This window comes from Bradysia coprophila, unplaced genomic scaffold (assembly GCF_014529535.1).
Source record: "Bradysia coprophila strain Holo2 unplaced genomic scaffold, BU_Bcop_v1 contig_297, whole genome shotgun sequence".
Classification (NCBI taxonomy): Eukaryota; Metazoa; Arthropoda; class Insecta; order Diptera; family Sciaridae; genus Bradysia; species Bradysia coprophila.
In genome coordinates this window covers 919,901-946,334 of record NW_023503555.1, presented here as the reverse complement: position 1 = coordinate 946,334, position 26,434 = coordinate 919,901, and the positions used below count along the sequence as shown (strand labels likewise).

At 35.0% G+C, this 26,434-nt stretch overlaps 1 protein-coding gene across 1 annotated transcript in view; it reads left to right on the top strand.

The window, feature by feature from the left end:
- Positions 1-17,044, top strand: part of LOC119078707 (histone acetyltransferase KAT7) — a 39,584-nt gene extending 22,540 nt beyond the window's left edge. Inside the window, exons 9-11 of the mRNA XM_037186376.1 lie at positions 10,183-10,340; positions 13,393-13,488; positions 15,203-17,044. Of these exons, the coding sequence (XP_037042271.1) occupies positions 10,183-10,340; positions 13,393-13,488; positions 15,203-15,319 (371 nt within the window). The 3' untranslated portion in view covers positions 15,320-17,044. The remainder of the gene's footprint in view (positions 1-10,182; positions 10,341-13,392; positions 13,489-15,202) is intronic.
- Positions 17,045-26,434: the final 9,390 nt, after the last annotated feature.

Below are 26,434 nucleotides of genomic sequence, written 5' to 3'. Positions count from 1 at the left end.
TGTGATGAAAAAACGTTAAATGTTAAAATTTAGTGCCCTTTGTTAACACGATAACTGGAGCAAAGTTCAACCGATTTTCAAAAACTTTTTTTTTATTTGACGAAGTATTGAAATCCTCAGTTCAAGTTCGAAAATGGGTGGTATAGGTTCAACCATCTGGTGATAGCTCTCGAAAGAAGCCTTTTCTGCTTTTTGTTAACACGACAACTGGAGTAATTCTCAAACGATTTAAAAAAAATGTTTGGTGGAGAATGGAATTAATTCCTAAGGTTAGGTTCTAAGATAGATTATGTTGGTCTAACGAACAAGCTGATGTTGCTAACAGAATTTTTGTATCTATTTCAATAGTATTGTTCTTGTTATGTGACTTTGCCTTGTAAACAGAACCGAATAAATAGAACAAAAACGAGTGTGAATTTTGCGGCCAGAGCGAAGCAAGGGCCGCAAATCACACTGGTTTAAGTTTCATTGAAAACATGTGTCATTTTGACAAATAGATACATTTTGTTGAACACATTCATTACAGTTTGTTTGAAATGTCAACTTGAAGAAACAAGTCTTAACCTGTTCTTTCAGAACCTTGCGAAAATGGGTGGTATCGGTTCAACCATCGGGAAGTAGTTCTCAAAAGAAGCTTTTTCTAGTCTTTGTTAAAACGATCTGGAGTCTTGTTATTTGTTTTTGCCTTGTAAACAAAACCGAATAAACTGAACCAAAATTAAAGAGTGTGAAGTTTGCGGCCAGAGCGAAGCGAGGCGCAATTCACACGAGTTTAAATTTTATTAAAAACACACGCCATTTTTACTGAGGTATTTTATATACAAAGTTTCGAAGATTTCCAGTGAAACTAAACAGAATTAAATCATTAATGAGAGATTTATTAGACCGTTCTAGTAGTTCTTCTTCTAAATGCGTTTTTGTGGCCATCAACATACAAAATTACATTTCATTGAAATAAATCAATAAATCATTTCCAATAAAAATACTATTGAGAAGCTCAGACAAACAGTCAAGGGATCTGACCCACCCAACAGGTGGGACCTAGTTCCTAAAGACTCTTAAATATTGACAGAAATTCCTAAATTTAATTTTTTCTTAAAATTAAAAATGTGCAAAAAAAACTGAAAAAGTCATAAAACGAACATAGGTTGAATAAACGATCGTAGGAGTAAAAACGGTGTTCGGGGAAAAATAAAAAAATCCAACTCGCTTCGTTCTGGTCATAAAATAAATTTCTCTCCTGTTGGAATTGTTGGAACTCCCCTCAAATAGTCTCTTGTAATAAGTATGTTTGTTGGATATGTGGGCGCCATCCACGCTCCATTAGAACGTGTGCGAAGAAAATAAAGATAGTGTAACGAAGTTCGCACAACGTTTTATTTCTGCAACCAAAAAATTTCCACTCATTACTTAAGTAGTAATAATTACTTTATGGAAATTGCCGCAGATTGCCATTTTTATCGATCCGCGGGATGACACCATTTCCATACAAACAAATGGAAAGTGGTGTATCACAATCTGCGTGACATCCCCAAAGATTACAGCCTTGGTCTGCACACGTTTCTATTCCCCTGGAAATAATCCAAAAATGTGATAAATAAACCGATCACACTATTGTATCAGGACATATTATTGTGAATATTATTTACTGAAAATGGCCGAAATTTACTAAAATTCATCGAAAATTGTTTTAGGTAAACTCAGTAAATTATTGGTCATTTTCAGTAATTTCCATAACAACTTTTGCTACTGTACTATCGAGTCCGAGTCATTGCCACTTATGAACTCACCTTTTACCAATCTAGCTGTTTCACATTCGTTATAGGTCACTTACTTTAGCAATGTCGTAATATTCTATTACAACTCAATCAACCCACAAGCTCTCAAACATCTTTCGTTGGGGCTTTTATTGTTCGGCTGTCAACATCACACGTATTTCTTTACATTTTTATCGTGCAACAGTGCAAAAAACGTTCAGGTTGGATGCTACATGTACGAAACTTATTTGCATTTAAATTCGTTTAACTAAGTCGCTCACATATTCGCCGGCTAATTCACTCTTCTCGCGAATTTTATTTTAGTTTCTCTTATGGTGTAAGAGTCATAAGAAAAATATTTTGATAGGCAAATCTTAATCCGAGTTTTATTATTCTAAATATTCTAAACGAAGCCATATTTATTTACATTAAAAATGGTCTGGAAAGAACTCGATCAGTCTGGTTGTTTTTTCTACACTAATCACCATCCATTCATTCATTAATTTGAATATTTTCTAAGATGATGGTTAATCGATGCAAATGTGCACCTTCTCAATAATAAAAGTCACAGATTACGTGCGCTTGGAAAAAGAAGGTCACCCGAAGGCAATAATGTCTTTAAATAGTTTTTCACTCAGAATGATATCGTCCGCCGACACAAAAACACGTTGAGAACGAATATTAAATGAGACATGACGCCCTATTCGACTGACAGGGGTGAGGTCAGTCAAGCGTGACACGCCATGTTATAAAAGTATGTGAAATATAAGAGGCAGTATGAAGGGTCAAAGACTATGACGTCATTTATGAATATAATATTCAATATTTTACTGTCTGTCATCGACGTAAATAATGAATTCCGATGAATTCCGCTGGAAAATGTAAGGTCAAACAAATGAAATTTTGCATCGATATCCAGAAATTACTTAGGGGCGTTCTTAAATTATGTAACGCAAAAACAAGACTTGCGAGAACCCCACACTCCGTATGAGAATTTTGAAAAAAAATAAAAGTAACTAGTTGAGAGATTGCATAATCACCTGTGTCCATGAAGGGTCCAGAGGATGTCTTAGCTGTTTAAAAATAGTGCTTTCGAGCTTTGGTAGATTTTAGCATGAGATTCGATCGGTAGATATAAAGTGTCTTCGACAATGTTATATAGATTATTAAATTCTGGATCTTGACTTACAAAAAGAAAATTATGTAGAAATTACCGGATGGGTCGAAAAGTCGGAAAACTGCCTTTAAACACAATTTGGACCAACAATTACCTGATGCTTGACACCCGAACTTTTCATAATCCGGGTAAGAACTGGAACTGAAACAGCCCAAACATCCTCTGGACCTTTCATGGACACAGAATGTTCCGTAGACTTTAGACGAAACGTGACACAAGCTTTAACACTTTTGCCGGTGGTTGTGGCTTGTCAACTTTAGGCACACCGGAAAGTGCTAAGGGAGTCGAGGAATACCTCCAAAAAAAATTCTAAAAATAAAAAAATTGACCGGCGTGCCTAAAGTGCCTGCTCGAGCATTATCCCCTATGTGTTAAACTTCTTTCCCATTTTGTGTTAGGTAATTTATGAACCCCTAAGTCTAATTGATTCGATAATCATACTGCAGATATGCCTACCGTATGTGAAAGATTAATCACAAAATGTTCTTTCATCAATGCTAATGTCAATGTCAAATATTATGGCACTAGTTCGTTTTTCACTTTCGCTCTAGTGTAAAAAATAGTTTCGATCACAATACTAAAAGGGCACTGAACTAGATGCATGCAAACACACACACACACACACACACCGATCTGCTTGTCTTTGATTAAAATCGCAATAACTAACTAATTGAAAGGTGAGCAACGGGTTTCCATCGCAAAAAAAAAGCATTTAATTAAACGGAGACAGAAATGTACGCTCCATAATTTGTTGCTATTTGTCTACCGAACAAATTAATATTTCGGATATCCATAAGAATCGTTTATAAACTCATAAAAAAATGTGTGCTCTGCAATCTAGACAAAGGCGCTACAGAGGATACACTCATTATATCCTATACTAATAACTCTAATTAAATCTATATCTACACAAAGGAGACATGTACAACACGTAACAAAAATTATATATACACAGAATCGGATGGAGTGTATAACGTTTCCAACCTCGTACAACCCCCGAAAATTTCGGTATGCCTTTATGTGTACACACAACATATAAACGTATGTCTATACACCGAAATGTTATAATCTTCCCCTGCAATATTATAAACATATTATCATAGCTAAAGGTTTTTCTCCGCGCACTATGTGTACTTTGTATTCCAGTGCAATTCGGTTTTGCCTGCGTCGAGACGATATTATCGATCCGACTCTTTGATGGCCCTGAGGGTGACGCCCTGGCTGTGACCTGACTTGACCTTTTTCTCCATGAGTAATCGACACTCGACACATTTTATGTGCTTAAATATTGTTATTATTATTGTTGATTTTACACGTACGACAATATTGTTCGTCATTTTGTGTTTGTGGGTATCACCGGTTCGGTGTTCACCATAAAATGTGCTTGGGGTAGCAAAATCCTGTACCATCTCGGTGGGTTCATTAATGTTTATGTGGATGTGTCCATATAAGCTTTAATGCAGACAATGCAGTGGCAATATTGTAAATGTAAACATTTAATTTTAGCTGATCATTATCGTCATCTCGATTGTTTTATGTCCCATCATAATTCATCTGCGGAGAGTATTTCCTTCCCATAATGGTTTACTGTAAGTGTATAATCTTCCAGTTCATTCTCATGGTAATATCGTCTAATCCAATCTGTTATCATTAAGGATTGTGATTGACACGATGGTTTTGTGTGTATAAGATCAAGTGGAACGAATTAGTCACATTGGGATTGTGACGGTGGGTTTGTTTAAGGAAATTAGATAAAATCTGAGTCGTAAACCTAGCGTGTCACATCGAAAATTTGTTACAATCGTTTCGAGACTGTAATTTTCTTTAGAACAAAACATTATAATTGTTCCATAAAAAGAAACTGCCGGTTGTTGTGTTTCGTTCTTGTGGTGGATTTTGCCACACGTGAAACGTGTTGTATTATAAAAACTTATTTGAATAATGTGCAATGAGAAAAAATAAAAATAAAATTTAAAAAAAAACCGACAAAAATGCTGCAGTCTAGTTCGAAATGTATAGTTACATACTATACGTAGAATGTGGCTGCATTGCAACGTAATAGGCGTGGCTTTACCTTAGCGTGACGTAGCTTCATTGACGTTCCCGGGGCTCGCAAAATATTTCGACTATGCGATGCATTCTTCTTTTTTCAAACATTTTTTTTTCGGATGATGATGATGATGCTACACAATAACTCCATTCATTTCTGTAAAAGAAACTGCATTGTAGTTTGTAACATAACATAATTGTTTACAATGGAAACAAAATACCCTTTCGATAGTACCTCTATATCTATATATAGTGAGTGGACGCACTTGATTAGATTATATTTTGATCCTTTATAGTCGCTATCGCATATTTTATGTGTATATGAAAGGTGAATGGTCTCAAGATTTGTTGACTAAGCGGCGGTCAAGAGTGATTTACTGATATTTTCTGTTATTATTAAGAACTAGGCCCCTATCCTGGGTGGATCGGTTCCTTGACTGAGTTAATTCCAGTCTTCTGAAACTCAGCGTTGTGGACATTTCAAGTGATTTTCTGATTTAAGACACTGACTCTAAATCAATCATATTTACGACAATATTTTCATCGATTTCCACGAATTTTGATTTGCTATGTTTGTGATTTTTTACGATTTTATCGATTCAATTTAAGAGATTAAAAAAAAGGAACTTGCAATGGGACCCATTTCAAAGGCATTTAAGTGCGTTCAAGCAGGAACTATTTTTGAAAATACACATCTATACCAATTTTCCTAGATATTTCCAAATTTTCAGAAAAATACTTTAGGAAAATTATGAAAAATCTAGAAAAATTCGGGGAAATTCGAGAAAATAAGTAGGGGCTTTGTCACGGAAGTAAAGACGCTCTTTGCCCCGGAAGGACATAACCTCAGCTATACTATAATATCATGGTTGCCTGTGGGAGGATAACATAAGAAAAATGTACATTTTCGATCGCCCTTTCAACACATGAGCTGAAATAGTATGTTGTGCTACAAGTATTGTAATGTTGATTTTTTCAGCACTAGACCCAAGTACTAGCGGAGCGAGTAAGGAAAATTGGGTCTTGTGCTGAAAAAATCTCATTACAATACGTGTAACACATCATGCTTTGTGCCAACCGAGAATTGAAATACAAGAGCACAAAAAATCATAATTTTCATTGTAAACAATCACTCTTCAAATTTGATCGACACATTGCTTTGCATTGTCTCAAACGAATGCTGTAACAACTCATACAAATTCCATATCAACACTGCTTTGAGTGTTTTAATATCACATCAAACTGGTGCTGAAATAAGTCACTTTACAACACTAAAATGAGTGCTGAAACGAGTCGTATTTCAAATCTCGGTGGCACAAAAGATTTAAAGCGGTTTTGGCTTCTTGGGTTCAATTCTTTTCTAGTCACAAAAAATGACTTTAATGTAAAATGAATCCGACTTCAGTAGCCTTAGTTCTTCTGCATACATTAATGATAATTAATAGAAATTAGTGATTAAAGTCGAGCATTATAATTTGATCGATTCTACTCATTTATTTCATTTTTAAATAATTGTAGTTTTTCAAGAAATCATTTCGACAACATTACAGTATAAAAGCTTAGACATGTGCATTTGAACGGATTACCCGCAGGTATACCGCGAGTAAACAGTTCTAATGCGCATGTGTAAGCTTTTATACTGTAATGTTTTCGAAATGATTTCTTGAAAAACTACAATTATTTAAAAATGAATTAAATGAGTAGAATCGATCAAATTATAATGCTTTGACTTTAGCTCAGCATTCCCATCAATTCAACATAATATGTTTCACGAAAAATAAGGGATTTGAAGAATTTTGTCGGTTACACCAAAAATCATGCCCTTCGGTTTTACTCAACCTTGTGCTTAACCTCGTTCAAGCGGAAACAATCATTAATTCTGTTACTTTCTTTGTTGATCGTTTTTAAATCAAAAAAATCAAAAAATTGCACAAAATCTTTTACTTCAATAAATTCATCTACACTTTGCAATAAAGGAATACACTTGTCAGAGCTCATGACTCATTGTTGTCTTCATTGTCGTTTACAGATTACCCTATTGTATAACGAAATGTAGTACAGTGGTGTTCTCCCGCCATCATCGTAAATTTTTAAGTTGATGTGTTTGGAGAAGATGTTTTCTGTACTCAACCAGAGATGAATAGTGTTCATTGAACATTGTAAAGAGGCAACCTTTATTATTGCCTTTAGAGTCATCCACCACATAAGATCTGTAAGTTCAAAAGTCCTACTCCATATTTACGTAAGAACCATATTGCCCTTAGATCGAATGATGCAACCAGATATCTTTTATGGACTTCCCCACATTCACATATCCAACTTCCGACTGATTCATCTCTTATCGATAAGAAGTATTCCTATGCAAAGCTCTCTACTTCCTCCTTTCAATTTGTTGTAAAAAAAATTCTTTATCTCCGTCTGAATTGCGTAATCGTCACACATTTGGAATAACTCTGGTAATTTTATAATTGTGTTTACTGCAGTGATATATTTTAAGCATCAAAAATGTTGTCATGTTATACAAATGTGTCTGGTTAGCTTCACCATTCTTTCGATTTTTTTTTTACTTCTTCGTTCAGTAATATGCATGTGACGCATAAACATTCTATTATTCGTGCATATACATATCTATCTATACGTTTATCCTCGCGTTTATCTGGCATGGCATATTATATGTGTTCAGCCGATTCTTTTCTATGTGTATTTTGTTGGAATTATGCATTAAATTAGTTTTCTTAGAATTTTGTTCCAACATAAATCCCATTCATCTGACTCATTGCTTGTATAATCGTGTTTTCTGCCCATTGGTAATAAATATCATTACGATAAAGATATATTATTCATTACATAAAAAAGTGAAATATTTGTATCGTCTTGTCAATTTTCAGATGATTAAAGAGAGAGACTGGGTGATTTGAGGTGAATGTGGAAAGGTGTGGGTGATTTGGCATCACTGTTTTGCAACTGATTTGTTTTATTCAGTAGTCAAGCTAATCCACGAGACGCCGACGCGTAACCCCATCATCATTTTATGACCTTAACCTTTAACAGATTTATCGAATCTGACACCTTTTCCATCAAATTATTTTCAAGATCTTCCATCTACATTATGTATCTCTTGTTAAATACAATGACATGGCATCTGTTACCGAATCCATAGAGACTACAACAATCCATGATAAGCCGTTGATATTGTCGGTAACAGATGCCACAGCACTCGTCAAAAATAGTTTAAAACGAACTTTTCAAACTTAAAAAAAAAATTCATGCGTCAAAAAGTGTCACGCGGGATGCGTTACAAAAATTATGCGTCAAATAACGAATGAAAAAAAAAACGCGTCACAACCTTTCTTTAGAAGCCAAGTTTCAGGTCGCTAGGACTTTGCTCTTAGGCACACATAGAAATACAAACAATTGCTAACAGATGACGCATTACGTTAACATTAACTTGATTTCAATAAACAACGAAATTCAAATAAGAGCGGCAAAACCCAATATTGTACAAACATTAAACTTTATTGTTTCCACGGTCAAGGAAAACCCAACCTATTATTAAACTTTACATTTTAGATTACCCTGGACCAGAAAACACCTATTTAGCCCAATATCCCACGATCCCCGGAATCTGAGCAGGCCTAAGATAACATTGAATTTTCTGGACAGAATAAGGACCAAAGAACATCCTTTTATCCCGATGCGTTTGAAATTCATAGATTTTCACATTTCGGCATGAATGTTGTTCATGTTCGTTCAGTTGTTTTTACCCGAGCCTGATTTCGACTCGAACCTGAACTAAAATTTCTGATGTGACCCAAACTTCACCTGAACTTGAAATTTTTGAGATTTGTGGTGCAAAATTTTCGGGTTCCCTGAACCCGACCCGACTCAAATAAAATTGAAATCAAAATTTCAGTTTCCGGTCAAACCTGAAATTTTTAGTCCAGGGTTCCGAACCTTAGACGCAATACGAGAACATTTTATGTAAAATTGAAGCCTATTTGGTGACTGAGTGAATAAAAATGTCTTCGAATGAAGGTCAATAACCCTTGCAGGTCCGGTATACCTTTTCTTTGATCGTCGTAAATTTATTGAGCTTGAATTTCTGAAAAACCCAGTTACGCCCAAAACTCAAACTGAAAGACTAAAATGAAAAGCAATTAATCAAACGAAATTGGTCCCGAGTTAAATGCCTCATAAGTTTCAAGTTTTCTAATTAAGGCAAAACGGAACATATTTCCATAACACTGTGCCAGTGCCTGCATAATTTGAGCATTAAACATGCTGAAACGAGCATTATTATTGCCGTATATATTAATAATATTGCTGCGCTCCGTTTTGTTTTAGCAACATAATTTCCGCATTCTCCTCTAAATCATAAGCCCTAAAATCTATAAATAGATTCAATATTTAATTCAACAATTAAATAGGTCAAAACATTTATCCAACCGTTTGTATACAAGAAAAACCAGTGAAAATTCCACAATTAATTTTACACTCAAAAGACATTCGGTTTTTCGGTGGGGCTTTAAAACACAATAATAACATGCAGAGATGATACGATTCTTTGGGCGAGATTAAACTGCGCGTTAATGAAACGACATTTAGAGTGTTTAATTTAATTAAAATGTTCAATCCATTCTTATTAAAGAGCGCCACCGACCGAAAATACCTCACATGTCTAACCGTAAAACGACTTTACCAAACTTACGTAATGTGAATTCTATTTTCATCGAAAATGCATTGAGTCTCGTTCCTTGTCGGTAGGTTTTTTGTGAGGCTTTCCTCTTTATTGTTTGTTTGCCAAAGAATAAGCGTCCATCAGTCAAACGAGGTAATTTTTTTTGACACTGTGTTTTATGCACGAATCACATTAGTAGTCTAACGAAGCCATCTTCTGCAGATGAATGAGCTTAAGGAGAGTGCTTTCTTCATAGAGATTCGAACACAAATATTGTTTTTAAAATCAGATTGGAAATTTCTGAAATTGATATAGCAAAATGTTTGTTAACACGAATGAAGTACTAGATTTTTGCAATTTATTTTCCGGGTCATTCGTTTACTCACTTGTTCAATACCAGACGATACTGAGTAATAGATTTAATGATTATATTAAGATACGCTTGTCTAGACTGAAAGGTTGATTATCTCATTACTCATTTTCTATTTGTTTTACTAATTCGATTTCCTCTTTTTTTGCAGGCTACCTTCTCACTCGAGTCGAAGGAAAAATTGGATCGCCCGAGAAACCACTGTCCGATTTGGGTCTAATATCCTACCGCTCATATTGGAAAGACGTTCTTCTCGATTACCTGTGCAACAGAACCGGCACAACGCTAAGCATCAAGGATGTGTCTCAGGTAAATAAAATCAATTTGGATAACAGCAAATGATGTTCGTATACATTGCATGTGCATCGTGCATAATGAGTTTTAGTTTCACAAACGGTTACAATATACAAATCACCGGCGAAGTTTTATGTATTTTTTGGGCGCAAACTTTTGATTAACTTATAACCAATATCGTGTTCCATGTCCTCAATTAGATCAAATTAAACTCTGCAAGAAAATTGAAAAATTGGTAAGATTGAAATCGAGCATAATCACTTTATCTTTATTGAATTTGATCGTGGAAAAGGCTCATAACGATTAAACTTAATGTTTATGAAATTTCGTTTGCTTTAGCAGAGTTAATATCGTAATAATTATATGCAGTTCGAGATGAATATGTTCGGTACACCAGCTGTGTTTTATAATTTTCGTCGGTTTATTGCTTCACAAAATGCGAACGGTATAATTACTAAATTGCTTCTGGCCGGATGAGTCGATTTTCTGGCGAGTTTTTGTTTTTGGTTTTTTATAATTTCTCTTTACAATTTTCATGAAAGTTTAATTTCGAATGACCAGTAGCCCTACACGGTGAGAAAAATGCATTCTGTACTTTTCCTTGTGTGGAGGTTTCTTTTGTAATTTCAAATTTTTGTGATAGTCCACAAACCTCACACTCTTTCCATAGTAAAGCGGACAATCCGAAGAGAAGATACTTTTACACACACTGGCTTTGCTACATGTGCTACAGATGAAGTAAAAGATTTTTTGTTCATCTCTTTGAAAATACTTCGCTCAAAGAAAGTCGTGCCATTTCACCACAACATTTTATTTTTGCGATCTCCCCAATACAATTGACCATAAAAGTGAACGCAGTTACTCAATTTGTTATTTTCGCTCCTTAAATTTACGAGATTTACGAAATTTACGTTGCCTTAAATACGAGGTGCTTGTGTGAAACAGATTCAGAATAAACATGAACGTTAAACGGGCAGCATGCCCTAATAGAAGTGTTTCATTCTCAAGTAGAAAGAATTTAGCTTTCTGGCACTGACAAAGTGCGGGGAGAATATCCCTTCCAGTGGCTAGAATTCTGTTGTTAGTGTAGCTGTACCGGCCTATATCTAAAATTTCGAACATGGCGACCGAGACAGGATCGGTTCAGTCGCGCTGAAGTAATCAGAGATTTGGACCAATGGTGTGAAGAGTTTGGTCATTCCTGAAAAATTGGTGCACTCACTGACTACGAATGACGATTCTGGTCAACGAATTGAAATGTTTGCACAATCGACAGAGGGTTTGGTCATTCGGGGAGAAGAATTGGTTCAATCTTTCAATGGTATGAAGAGTTTGGTCATTCCTGAAAAATTGGTGCACTCATTGACTACGAATGACGATTCTGGTCAACGAATTGAAATGTTTGCACAATCGACAGAGGGTTTGGTCATTCGGGGAGAAGAATTGGTTCAATCTTTCAATGGTATGAAGAGTTTGGTCATTCCTAAAAAATTGATGCACTCAGTGACTACAAAAAAGGATTCGAGTCAACGAATGGAAATGTTTGCACAATCGACAGAGGGTTTGGTCATTCCGTGAGAAGAATTGGTTCAATCTTTCAATGGTATGAAGAGTTTGGTCATTCCTAAAAAATTGGTGCAATCAGTGACGATTGACTACGAAAAAAGATTCGGGTCAACGAATTTAGATGTTTGCACAATCGACAGAGGGTTTGGTAATTCCGTGAGAAGAATTGGTTCAATGTCATAGTCAATGTATAACCGGGGATTTGCATCCGGCATTGGCAAGACGAAAATTGAAATGATGGGAGAAACAAAGGCAGTGGAATTGGCTAGTGTGGTCTCCTCTCTTCGCTCGAAAACCACAGATGGGAGTGTTAGGAATTCCGCGAGTGTTTCCACTGTTCAAACTGAAATGAATCTAGCAACCTCTTGAATTGAAAATGGTCAACGTAGACCTAGACGTTGCCTTAAATACGAGGTGCTTGTGTGAAACAGATTCAGAATAAACATGAACGTTAAACGGGCAGCATGCCCTAATAGAAGTGTTTCATTCTCAAGTAGAAAGAATTTAGCTTTCTGGCATTGACAAAGTGCGGGGAGAATATCCCTTCCAGTGGCTAGAATTCTGTTGTTAGTGTAGCTGTACCGGCCTATATCTAAAATTTCGAACAAAAATAGTGAAATTTCCCTGGAAGTAGAAAGGTGGTGGAGTAAGGAACAAAGGATCTTTGATCTGGGTTTCCGCTTCTCAATTGAAGAAGCCATGATCTATCTACTCAATCTGTACTGTGGAAATCATAAGTTCTGTGCTGTGCTGTGCGCAGCTAAATTTGGTGGATGAATCGCCATAATAAATTGAATGCAGACACATGGCATGTCACGTTAGCGAATTATAAGAAAAATATAAATTAATTTGTTACGAGTAAGCCTACGATGGTTTTTGCTCTAAAACTATCACAACTTCATCATCAACGTACTTCAAATGGAGCTAAAAAATAAAATAAAAATTTTCTTAGAATTCGTTAATGCGACATGTGCCGTTTCTGTACTTAACTATTCGTTGTTTGCTGTCTGTGAATGGCTTAATTAGATTTTAAATTTGCGCCTTGTAGCCTTTTTATCGCTTTTAAATAAACAATTTATTTGATTTTAAATTAGAACGGTGAGATAGACAGCAGGTTTACTGAGAAGTAGATTCGTTTTTAAACTCCTTGGTTAATAGTCATCATTAGTAAAAGTAAAAACCTTTATGTGTAAAAACCGACATTTAAATAGGCATAACGACTCGAGTTATTATCGTCTTATAATTAACGTAAAATGAATGCAGATTAGAAAAAAATTTCATATTCGAATCACTTAACCGGCGATCGCGTTTCAGATAATAGGACTGCGCAGCTGACTGATGCCTACATAAAATTATTTATCTGTGTTATTTGGTGAAAAGAATTCTTTCGTGCACGATCAAAATGTAAAATAAAAAATTCTCCGCTGACGAGATTACAACATAAACCAAAAAATATATGGCACAACAATTAACGAATTCCTTTTACACTATGTCTTTATAGGAAATGGCAATTAATTCATACGACATAGTCAGCACACTGCAAGCACTGGGCATGATGAAATACTGGAAAGGAAAGCACATTATACTTAAGAAGCAGGTGAGTTGTGGCATGTCTGACACATTTAACAATACAAACTCTTTCGTTCCGTTTAATTTCAATTAAAAAATTATTTGAATTTTCGTCAATTTTGTACGTTCGTATGAAGTGTTATTTGGACTTTGTAAATCAGGAATTTTCCAAAACAATTATTTGGTCAACGTCTACCGTCATCTTCCTAAAGTTTAAATGCCAAAATGACTTCCCAATACAATTAGAGACAGTCTAGACTATAATTAATGTTATGATGTGAAGCCTCTTCACCACCACACATTGCATAGACGAGATTTCAAAATAACTTTTCATCAAAAACTTCACAGACTGAATTGTTTTAACTAAGACAAACATGTTATGGCGTCCGTCCATCTTCGAACCTCGATATATTGATGAATTAGTGTAATGACAATCATATCTTCTTCTCCATTGGAGGACCTCCAAATGATAATAGCAAACTGGAGTCATGTAAAAATGACTGGAAGCGAACATTTACTAAATTGAGACTGAAATAGTCAATAACCGATTGACGTTCACTGTCTAAAAATAGAGTTCTTTTTCTGTGTTGGAAAATTATTTTGTCAACAGACATAATTTTCTAGAAAACGACAATAAATTATGCAATAAAATGGCAATGCCAGTGTCTGTCACGTTAAATCTTAATCGCAGTCAGTGTGGTCATTTCAAGATGTTTGATCGAAGTAGATGAATAGGAGAAGACTCAGCGAGTCGGACTTCTGTTTTGATTTATAAGTTGTAGAGTTTTAGAGCTAACAGACATTTGCAGTTCATGCAACTGAATCCTTTAGAAACAGCAAAACTGTCTGGGTGATCAATGAATATTATCATTAAATCTGTTACTTTTGTTGTAAAAATTCAAAATCTTTCACTTCCTTGCATGTTTGTAAATTTCCTTGACAAAGGATTTTCAAAAAGAAAACCTTCTCGGGAAATTTCAATGATTTTCAGAGGATTTTATTATCAGTTTTTGCTAGATTTTCTAGGATTTCCATTGATTTTTAAGGACTTTCATGTTACTTGTTGAGGAATTTCTTGGATTCTCAAGGATTTTTGGAGTTTTCTGATGATTTTTTCAGGATTTTCTTTCATTTTGAAAATTTTTCAAGAACTATTTTTGGGAATTTCCTGAAAAATTTCCACATTTCCCTTAATTTTCCCGAAAAGAATTTTGTGAAAACTCTGAAAAATACAGGAAAATTCGAGAAAATGTGGAAAAATTTAGGAAGATATGAGAAGTATTCCCAGAAATGGTCACTGGGATTTCTGATGAAAGGATTCATAAGTATCTAAAGGATTTTCGGAGGATTTTTTTCGGCTGACTGATGCCCCATATTCATTAAGTTTTAACATTTTTTTATGAAAACACTATTCAGACTTAATCACTTATTTTGTCGTCTTTGTGGATGAGTAATCATTAGGTATTGAAACGATTTTCGACCGATGAGAGTTAGATAGTGAGAGAAGCTCACAACTTCACATCATTCCAAACTCTCATCGTTCAAAAATCTTTCCATTTTTTTTTATTTAATTATTTTTAGCTTGGTCTTATTACATTAGAATTACACATTAGTGGAATGTTTACTTGATTATACTAATCCTAATTCTCTCTCCGTTTAAAAAAAATGATAAAAGTGACCGTAATAGTTAATATTAAACTTATCCAAGAGCATTCAAACAAATCCGAGTAAAAATTATTTAGGACGTCATCGAGGAATACGAGGAGCGTGTAAAATCTCGCGGTATGGTTTTGAAAATCGATTCGAGTTGCCTCCGATGGACACCATTTGTACCGGCGGCACCATTGGGCCCCTCCTAGCGACAATCAAAAATAATATCAAAATCATCATTGGTCTCAGCATCCTATTCAATGTATAACTTCTATTCGACATTATTGAACGATCAGCGATTACAGTCCATGCGAAACAACAACCTTCCATCGATTTGATTTTAATTTATTTTAAGTTTTTAATTTTTTTAATTTTGTAAAAAATGTTTTCTTAGTTTTTGTAAACTAAATAAAGCAATAGGTTCAATGTAAATCAAAATGTATGTTGGCTGCGTTGTTCGATTGAAAGGCTTATCTTATTTTCATTTTTGGAATTCTAAGATATTCAGCTTCCTACGAAGAACAGTGGGCTATAAAGCTTATGCTCATATTTGTAGGCATATTTTTGATTTTTGCCCATCGATCTTGCTACTTTTCTAAATTTCACCTGTAGATGAGACAAGTCTACCACTGAGGAACTACTAACAGCATATATAGATTACCCAGGGAAAACGTCACCTTCAACAGGTGAAATTTTCAACTCTTTTTTATCGGTGTTTTTCGTAGGTATTACGACTCAGTGTACTACTCAATACCATTACTGCTACTTACTACCACTACTCACTGTACATTGGAGGTTGCGAAAGTTATATATTAGATGAGGTAACAATTTTGTGATCAAACCAAACTCACAAGTGGATTTTTTAGCAACAAACTTCGTTAACTGTCTTTTTGATAAAGTGTAGCTTTTTTTGAGCCGAAGGCGAGGTATACAAGCACTTGTGTCGAAAATCAGTTACCAAAGCAACATGGGAAAAGCCGAAAATACTCATGTACGTTCAGGACGAATACGATTTACCAGTGAGCCGAAAATACTACATTTCGTACGTAGAATGAATATTTAAGTCGTTAGTTAAAATCTTATTGGACGGTGTACGCACGAGATGTAGTATTTGCGACCCACACGTAAATCGTTCTTGTGCTGGACATGTGTGGGTTTTTTCGGCCTTTTCCGTGAAGTTGCTCAACAATGAGTAACTTTGCCGCCCCAGTGCGAAAGTTGAATGGGCGCAGAATTCACGAAAAACGAACCAAATATATTCTTCGTGTAATGGATCGCTTTCGCAGTGGGCCAACTGCTCCGTAATGATCAACTTTCACATGGGGGAGGCAATACAATATTTTTTGCGGTTTTTCAAGTTCAAGGAAGTGTTTTGAATTCAATAGCGCTATTATGTTTCAATAAGCCTTCCAATCATGTAGCTGTTCTAAACGGCAGTTTTAGTTCGTGTTATAAGCGTAATTGATTCTTTTTGTGTCAACCAAATAAAATTCATTTTGGATATGAAAGACGATCTCTAAGACTAATAATCGTTGTCAAGGGAAAAATAATGTTGAGTAAAAAGCCGATAGATTTACCATTCAGGTACACTGCACACCTAAAATCTCGTTTTTTTTGTAATTTACTGTAAGATTTGCGTTTAAATAGTTCTTAAACGAACGGTTAAGCTGTGAAAAGCGCCCAATGTGAAGTTATACTTTTAATTGAAATTAATTTTATAATTTTTTGTAAGTATACTGTGAATATGTTTAAGTGTCCCAATCGCAATTGATAATCTTAAGTTGAACATTTTTAAGTAAATAATAGCAAAGAGAAAACATTTTAGATAAAATAAGTTGTAAAAATTTCGATAGACGATATTTTGTAGGCTAACTGAATTAGTTATTGTAAAGTGTCGTGTAATAAAAATGCTGAAGGTAAATACAACAAAAATGCAATTGGTGTTGTTATTTAGCTGATGATTGCAGAGATAGAGCTCGTTGTGAAGGAGAGCTTTTAATGGAGTAGAGCGACCCAAAAGGTAACTATTGGTCGTTTCTAAAAGGTTAGTTGACTTGCATAGTTTAAGCTTAACGCGAAATAGCCATTAAATCTTGTACTTCAATTGTTTAAAGCATCTACGTTGGCGAACGCAAATATGATTTGCCCGTTTCTTATACGTACACCGTACTGTTTATTACCATGTTTGAATATAAGACAAACTCATTGAAATTTAAGAAAATTGACGAAATTCTACGAAATAATTTCCTCAATAAAACTTTCATGCGTCACGTTCAAACTCTTCACCTAATTGAACTCTAGTCTTTCCGTCATAAATGCAACACGGTTCATATGACTTCCGTTTCTAAATGTCTTGAACCTTCATTGTTAATCGAAAGTTTTCATTTTTCCACACTTTTAAAGGTCACAGTTAGACATAGAAAAGTTTTGCAGTTTGTATTTTGCAGATGATATAACATAACAAACCTTTGATCGTACCGAGAATTGGGTGAGAATCAACGTTTCAGTTTATTTTAATTTAACATTTTCAGGTCGTTAAATGGTGATGGGTGCATGGGTAAATCAACAGAATTTTTGTTCTAGAAATAACTTTTTCAATTGTTCCAGGCTGACTTTATCGTTAGACTATTAAGATGAGCCGATTGATCTACAAATTTTATCGACAATCAACTTCTTGTAATTTTAATTAGACGAACGAAACGATTGAGTTGTTAAGTCTCAATCGAAGTAATTTTTCTCTGGTAACAATGATGATTCTTAAGCTTATAATTAGTAACTAAAACATAAAATCTTAACCTTTAATGTTGAGAACATTTTGAAGGCTTTTCCTGGTTTCTCCAGCAACTTGTCAAACCAAAATTTCGGTCAGCAAAAAATTCAGAATAAGATTTCCGAGAAAAATATTTAAATAATCGAAATCCGTTACAGGAATATATGTTAATAATATTGATAAATGCGAAGCTGTTTCTGGTGCCCCCACACACGTTCATGCAATATTCGAATCCAAAATAAAAAAATCTTTATTTTAGGCCATCATTAACAATAAATTAATTTCGTCTAGTCGCATAAAAAAAGGCGAACAACATTTAAGAAAATATTATTTCTAAAATTAAAATGAAAAGTGCAATTCGGAGCAGTGGCATTTTAACAAAATTGTTGGTAAATTTAAATATTATTTTGTCCGAAGAATGAACGTGTGTACGTATAATTATCTTCACATGCAATGGAAGGAGACAAAAGTAACAAAATGATTTCGAACTGTTGAAAAATGTAATTCCCCTTCACACTCACTCGGCATTTTCTGAAAATAGAAAATCACATCATTTTTCGTTCAATGAAAATACCTATTTATATGCGTTGACATATGGGTGACAACCTTAATGCGTTTCAAAGTTTAATTCATAAGCCGATACATTTATTTAAATGAAGTTTATACACACCCTGTGAATACTAGCCAGACTATGACTGCTCATAGTACAGAAAAATGTCTTTCTTGCGTGAGGTGCGACTAACCTTATTTTCTCTACTCAAAAGAGCAAGAGAAAATGCCGTATAATGACAGTTTAGTTAAGAAAATGTATGTTTTCTTCACTCTTGTTCTGGGGGGGAATAGAAATTTTCTTCACCGAACTGTCACGCCTTTGCTTCTGTTTTGAAAACTGTGTAACAAATGTTTTTGATGTGTTTTTTTTTTTCGTGGAGAAAAACGGTTAATCACATTTCGCATATATGAAAACCGTTGTGTTCACATCTGGAAGAAAATAGGAAATTCAAACACGAGCCTCAAAACGTCACTCTTGTTGGAATTTACTATTTTCGTTCCCTCTGTAAACAAATAAATATTTCATGTGTGCGAAAATTCTATTTATGGCTTTGGCAATAACTACATTTCGTACCTACTAGGTACTACCTAGGACTAAATGTCTTTTTAGCGTGTGAGAGGTTTCCAGACAGAGCCATGAAAAATGTTTCAAATTCCAACTCGAGCGAGTTGTTAAACTTCGCTCTTCGCAATTTCCTCGGTAAAAAAATAACTATTTTGTCCATCCAACTTTGGGAAATTGGAGAAATTGTTTAATTGGTACGCACATGAAAAACTAGTTTTTTTTCTGTTCTTTTGTGAGATACGTACTTTCAAAATGACAGTTCATAAATTGGGGATGAAATTGGCTAGGTGTAGAAGAAATTGCGGGTCAATGGTCCATAGCGGTAGATTTCCTTACGATACAGCACCGCACATTATGCGCCCTCACCAAGTGGCAGAGATGGAGAAAGTATAGAAGGAAGAGCCGGTTTCCAACTCATAATACCCATTGAACAATAGAAAATAATGATCCATTCCTTGCTGAGTTTTTCAATTTTTCAAACTTGAATGCATTTTACGATTAAAATTGTCCGGAAGTTGATGACAAGACCTTGCGACACTATGATTGAAACAGAGATTTTTAGTAAAACTAGATTCTCGTTTACCTTAATTATCGAATCTATTACTTCATTTAATCGGAACTTTTGCAAGAGGTTGGTGCATAATCAATTACTTCATTACTTTTTTCTTTACATATTTCTTTAAAAAGAGCTGACTAACAAGAGATGCTCGATTATTGTGTCGTTCTAATCGATAGCAGATGATATAAAGCATCTGTTATACATATCGTATGCACTGATAAATCTCGTTGGCCGCTCAAGATTAGGAAAACAGTTTCGCATATTTTATTTCCAGCATTTTCCACATTTTCCTTATTTTCTAAAAATGTAGGAAAATGTGGAAAAACGTTTTCCCAAAAATAGTCACTGGCTCAAGGCTCATACCATTCGTTACAATGCAATTATTTAGACGATTTATTGTGACGATTGATGTACGCGGTAATTTAAGAGGACGGAACCGAACCACAGTTGGACACAATTGTTTCGGTTTCGTTCATTGCGTTTTCAAAGTTTTAAAATTTCCAGAGTTTTCATTGTATCTCAGTAATTTCTGGTACACATTCTGGTAAAAACCATCAATGGAAGCAAATAAGCATTAAGCAAAATCGTCATCTTCCAACAATCTTTTCGACGAAACGTTTATGATGTCTAAAAATTTGCACAGTAAGTATTTATGGCTTAAAATATTTACATAAAGGAAGTCCGTTTCGAAGTTCGAAAATAGAACTGTTCTTGCTGACGGATCGTAACAAAGAAAAAGCAATAATAAAAACTTGAATGTGAAAAAAAAAGCAGCGGAGGCTGAAAAATTTCGCAATCTGTATAATGTGCGAGAGAGCATCAAAATTAAATTGAATCTTTTTTTGTTCAAAAAAAATCTTCACCTACATGCGTAAGCTATACACTGAAGATGTCTCAACGTATGTATATTAATAATATGCAGTTTCTGCACATTTAAGTTCAATGTATCTGATAATGTTGTATGTAGTGTAGTACATGTGCGTCAGAATATACTTTTCTGAGTATATATGAGTGTGGTTTGGTAAAGTGGTTAGACCTTGTACGTTGGTCAAAAACTGAAGAGCGGTCGATGGTCTTTTAAGAAATGATATTCAACCTTCTCGGAAGGTTAGTTGGTCTTTAAAACGGCTGTTTTCAGTTAGAACGAATATATTGTTTATGAAGAATGGCTTATTGAAACGAAGAAAGGAGGTGTTTGATTGATGCACTCAATGGATGCATATACGGAGGCGACATTCCCTCTTAATGGTTTTGTGGCTATAAGTTAAAAGATGAACGATTCGTCCAAAATTTTCGGATGTTTGGTTAAGATATTTCCAACAAAATGCGATACTTTTATGTTGTTTCAGGACAAATAGGGTCTTATGTGGGTTTGGAAGCATCTTCGATGAAATATGAGAAATTGAAATATTTAAATGTTCATTTTTCGTTGTAGAAGCTACCAAACATCAGTAAGACTCTACTTGCCCTTAAACAACATAAAATTACCGTTCTAAAAACACCCCACACGCCCTTGTACGGTTCGTGTACCTCGAGAAATTCCTGTAATAAAAGTGTGAGTTTTCAAACTTTCTCCAGTTGAAAATTGCAACTGCACATATCTTAGTTTGGATAAATTTTAAACCTAATAAGACCCTATTTACCCCGGAAGCACATACAATTACCTTTCTATTAACACCCCACACGACCCTGTACGACTCGAGTAACTGGAGAAATTTCTGTAAAAAAAGTGCATGTTTTCGGTTTTCGATCACCTCCGACTAGCCACAAAAGCTTCTAAGAATTTTTTTGAAAGTGGTTTTGGCTTCTTGGGTCGAATAACTTTCGGGTCACATAAAAAATTCCACTTGAAAATGCGTCCGCAGTCGGCTGTTTTTTAAAAGAATCCTCAGTATCCTCGCACACAGGCAAATAGTCGAAAAAATACTGGCCCTTAAGGTATTTCAGGTTTTAGGTATTTAGAGTGATATATATTTTATCACCCTAAATACCTAAAACCTAAAATACCTTAAAAAAAATAAAAATTAAAAAAATTCCACAAAAATCATTTGCGTTTTCAAAAATATCGCGCACAATAAAAATCCATATCACCCTCATTGATTTGTTGTCATTGTATAAACGGCGGATGTAAGGAACGAATCCGACGTTTAAAAATCGGTCAACTTTTGCCTGGTATAGAGCCTTTGAGCAAACTTTAACCTAAATTCAAATAGAGCAAACACATCTCTCATCTTTAACGCTACGAACAGAAACACCGTAGCGGACCAGGCTTCAAACATCACGCAACATACAGTCATCGTAAGTGAGAAGGAGCAACCTAAGACGAAGAAGTCAGGATTGGGCAACGAAACCTGTAACGGAAATAAAGAACGGATTCCACCATCTGGCTGTTACAATTTATTTTCAAACTTCCAAACAAAAATCAAATCAAAACTAATTCCACCATTCGGCTGTTTCAATTTATTTAAAGAACCGAATCAAAACTCAAATCCACCATTAGGCTGTTTCAATTTATTCGAAAAAATCAAAAGAGACAAACGGCAAAAGAAATTCAAGCTTACAGTCAACAGAGGTCAAAATTCCTCTTCCCTCCCCATACACGTACAGTGCAAAAAGCGTGAGCAAGTCAACACAAAGAGAAGCTGAGGGACAGGAGAGTGAACAGATGTCAGTGGATACCCTCCGCGATATAATCAAGTTAGTGTCTGGAAGACAATAGGGTGTTTCACACCACTGTTGTGTCTTCTGTGTGTGCTTGGTGCTGGTTATCGGCATGAGTTTTTTGTAAATAAAGACAGTTTTGCCTGAGTTGGTAATCTTGGTTGTTTTATTTAACTCCCGAACGTTTTAGCTTCTTTCTGTAGCAGTCGTCATGTTCGTGAAATCGCAGTTACCAGTGCTTGTCGTTGCCTCATTTTCTAAGTGAGTGTGACTTGTTCGACGTGTTTCTTTGTTTTTCCTGAGTTAGGACGCGATCTCTCTTTTTTGCTTTTCGTGCTGCTGTTACCGGATTTGTTACGGATTACACTGCTGGGACGATTGTGAGTACGAGATTTTGTTGGTTTTTTTTGTGCTGATCAGGTTGTTCTTTAATGTTTCTTTTGGCGTAGCCGCTGACACCTTTCTGTTTTTTTGTGATGTTGTTGTGCTACGTTTTTGGGTGTGCCTTCGAAGTAGCGTCCCACCTGAATGAATTTTCCTTCCATTTTCTTGCTTTTAAGCAAATCGCTTTTCCTATAAGGTTTTTAATACGCCAGTTCATTCAGAAACCTTTGCTGTCTTGTGAAGGACACAGTGGAAGCAACTGAAGATGGCTAGTCCACTCTAGCCAAGGACCGCCACTGTGTTCCAAGGTCGAAACAGCTTCTCTTTGTGTTGACTTGCTCACGCTTTTTGCACTTTACGTGTATGGGGAGGGAAGAGGAATTTTGACTTCTGTTGACTGTAAGCTTGAATTTCTTTTGCCGTTTGTCTCTTTTGATTTTTTCGAATAAATTGAAACAGCCTAATGGTGGATTTGAGTTTTGATTCGGTTCTTTAAATAAATTGAAACAGCCGAATGGTGGAATTAGTTTTGATTTGATTTTTGTTTGGAAGTTTGAAAATAAATTGTAACAGCCAGATGGTGGAATCCGTTCTTTATTTCCGTTACAGGTTTCGTTGCCCAATCCTGACTTCTTCGCAAAGTGTACAGCGCCACATTGATTTTTCATGAAAAAATTCCATGGTTTTGCATAAAAAAATTTTGTTATTTGATTTTCTTGTTTAGATTGCTTTGAAATTGTAAGACATACATAGAAACACAAAATTTACGTCTTTAAACATTTTTGAAATGTCATTTTTGTCCATTTTTCAATAAAATTTTTCGATATTTTGCCTTTTGGAAATTGGAACCACCCTAACATGCTTGTGATGGAGTATGAAATACCAAAATGACTTCCTTAGCTTTCTCCTTTAGCTAGCAAATCACGCAGCAATTACGCAGCAATCTTCAAAGGATCATCAAAGGTTTCTCAAAGATTTTTTCATTTTTTGTTGAAGGATTTCCATTCTAAATTCATATAATTTCCACAATTCTCGTAGTTTTTTTTACTGACACAGGAATTTAAATTTTTATGTGCATAAAGCCTGTCCCAACTATTTGCAGCTGGTATTGTTACTAATGGGACAATAGCACTCTACTTTCGCTCCATACTATGGTAGGCGCATGCAACCATTTTATTAAATAATAGCAAGTATTTTCTGAAGCTTTTTTCTTTGTTAGTGTGCGAGTATACTGTCAACATCATCATCATTCTACTTCTTACATCCGATTTGACATTCTTTGCATGCCAATGAAACATCATGGATATAATACAACAATGTTGTAGGTATCTTATAAGACAAATATAGTCTTGAATGTAACGTGAAATAAATCAGAGGTTGTTGATTATTTGATTTGTTGGTTTCGACTGTTCATAAAGAAACGCAAAATCGATACCTAATATTTATCGGCCTTTTATACACATTCTGTGTGTGGATACTCGATCACTATGCGTGTGGGTAGAGTAGCGATCATTGGCCATCGGATGCACTGAAGTTATTTATATGACCATAAAATTCATCAGAACATTGTGTTCGTTTTCCGAGCATCTGTGCTGACAAAATGGCAAAGTTTTGTTTTTCTGTTAGAAAGAATTTTTCATAAATCGTACAGTCGTTTTGTCACATATGTGTCACACAAATCTGTATTTCATGTTCAGTGAATACGATCATTAGAATAGAAAATTTTGCTTAATTGTCGTAATTGCTCCGGCGCGATCGATTGCTGTCTTTTATTGAAGCATCCGCAAATTTAACTCCAATTATCGCTTAGATGAGAACAAAATACTATGACGAGAAGAGCTAGCGTGTAAAATTTATCAAACTGGGTATAATTGTTCTTCTGAGTTGTTGTCCGAGAAAATGTTATATTGATGCAAAAGCTTACACTGAATTTTCCGTCTACTTAATAATGTAGTGAAAGCTCAACCGAGTTTCTTGTATCACTAGTCACTAGTACAATAATCGAATCTATTACTTCTTTTGACTTAGCATTTTTTTAAAGATTCAGAGTGAACCAAAATCTTTTACTTCATTAGTTGAAACATTTGTTTTGCTATAAAAGATATCATAGGCTATAACATATCGCTTATTTTCTCGGTGTTGTCGATAGCAAATAATATAGGCGTTCCACGTTTCCACGTTTCACAAAGGTGAATTCACATACGACTCTTTAAAATATTTATTGAGACTATCAAACGGGTCTTTTCCAGTGTAAATACTCGGAATGAAGTCGTATAAGACGAGTTATCACTAAAGTTATGTCATTGACTTGCTTAATTGCAAAATGCATTCATCAAAAGAGCACCTCAATCACATTAACAGAAGCAAGCTAACAATCATTAAAATGCAGTTTTCTGCACCAAAAAAAAGAAAAACGAAATCCATTGGATCTTACAATGTATTCTCGTCAAAGCTACGTTGCACTGTGTGTTTCATAAATAAAATAATTTCGTTCTTCAAACAAAAACTTATTGCCGTCACTGTGAGTCATACCAAAGAATTTCCGTTTTGAGTCAATTATTCGATGCGAAACAAAATTGGTAATTTTTACGTGGAACTGTCCTGTTGTTTCGTCGATTAGCCATAATGAATTATGGTGTCTAGATAGATGATATTTTGAGTTAAAAATTCTTTTCGGTAACCTTTTGCACAGACAATTTAAATCCTCATTTCCTTGGGAAAAGAATTCCGTGAAATTAAGAGACGATGGTGGTAATGATCCTCTGCTTCATGCAGAGAAAGTATTGTATTTCGCTTGTCTTTGTTGAACAAATGAAGCGAATCGAAGTTTGTAAAATTAAGCTCTTACTTCGTGGGTAAGTGGAATGAATAGTAACAATAAAAAGACATTTTATGGATGAGATGGGTCACTTATTAAGTCAAAATGGTATGGATGAGTTTGAGTTGTTCATCATCAATGATCAGAAAGATCTACCATGAGAGTCAGTTCTGGCGATCAACTAAGAAAATCGAACAAAATTTTGACTGTGTCGCTATTGTTCGAAGAGCATCTGCTGTCTAGCATCTAGTATCTGCAACTACCATGATGATCCTATTATCCAATTGGATCTAATTGGCCCTATAGGAGCCATAAAGGCAGAAAATTTGGAAACAAATCGTCGTAGAGTACATTCAGCAATTTCGTCACCATTTTCTCGTTCGCTCCAGACGACCCGAAGTATTTCTCACAGAATTTGGACGTTTTACCAGAAAAACACTCTTCACATACGCTTGCGTAAAGTCGCTTTCTCTGCAGAATTGTCGCATAGACGCACTATTTGTGACTTAGTACTTCGATTTCCCTGTGCATGCATGCAGCTGGTAAAGGATCTCTTTCTATTACATTTTTATCCATAATCCCTTAGGGAATTATTTCGCTACATAATGTACTCGCATAGCGATTGTAAACACTCGGTTTCGGCTCAAGCAACACTCAGAATATATTTGCGAAGTTTCTGTCCGTGTCACGTAAATAACTGTTGCATTCTTATCATAAATTTTATGTTTTTGTAGATATTATAAATCAAGTTTCTTCAGATGAAAGAGATACGATTAAATGTTATAATTGCGGTATGCAAACAATGTGTAATTCATGAAAAAGAAACACATAAAATACAAGTTAACATTCAAACTAAAATAAAGTAATTATTCGTTAATGCAGTCTGCCGGTTCGCTTAAAGCTTTATTATATTGCAGGTGAAGTAAAATATCTTAATTTTAACTGTGAAAATAAGTTTTGGATTAATTGCAAATCGCAGCATTATTATGTATAACAACAACGGCAAGAAAATATA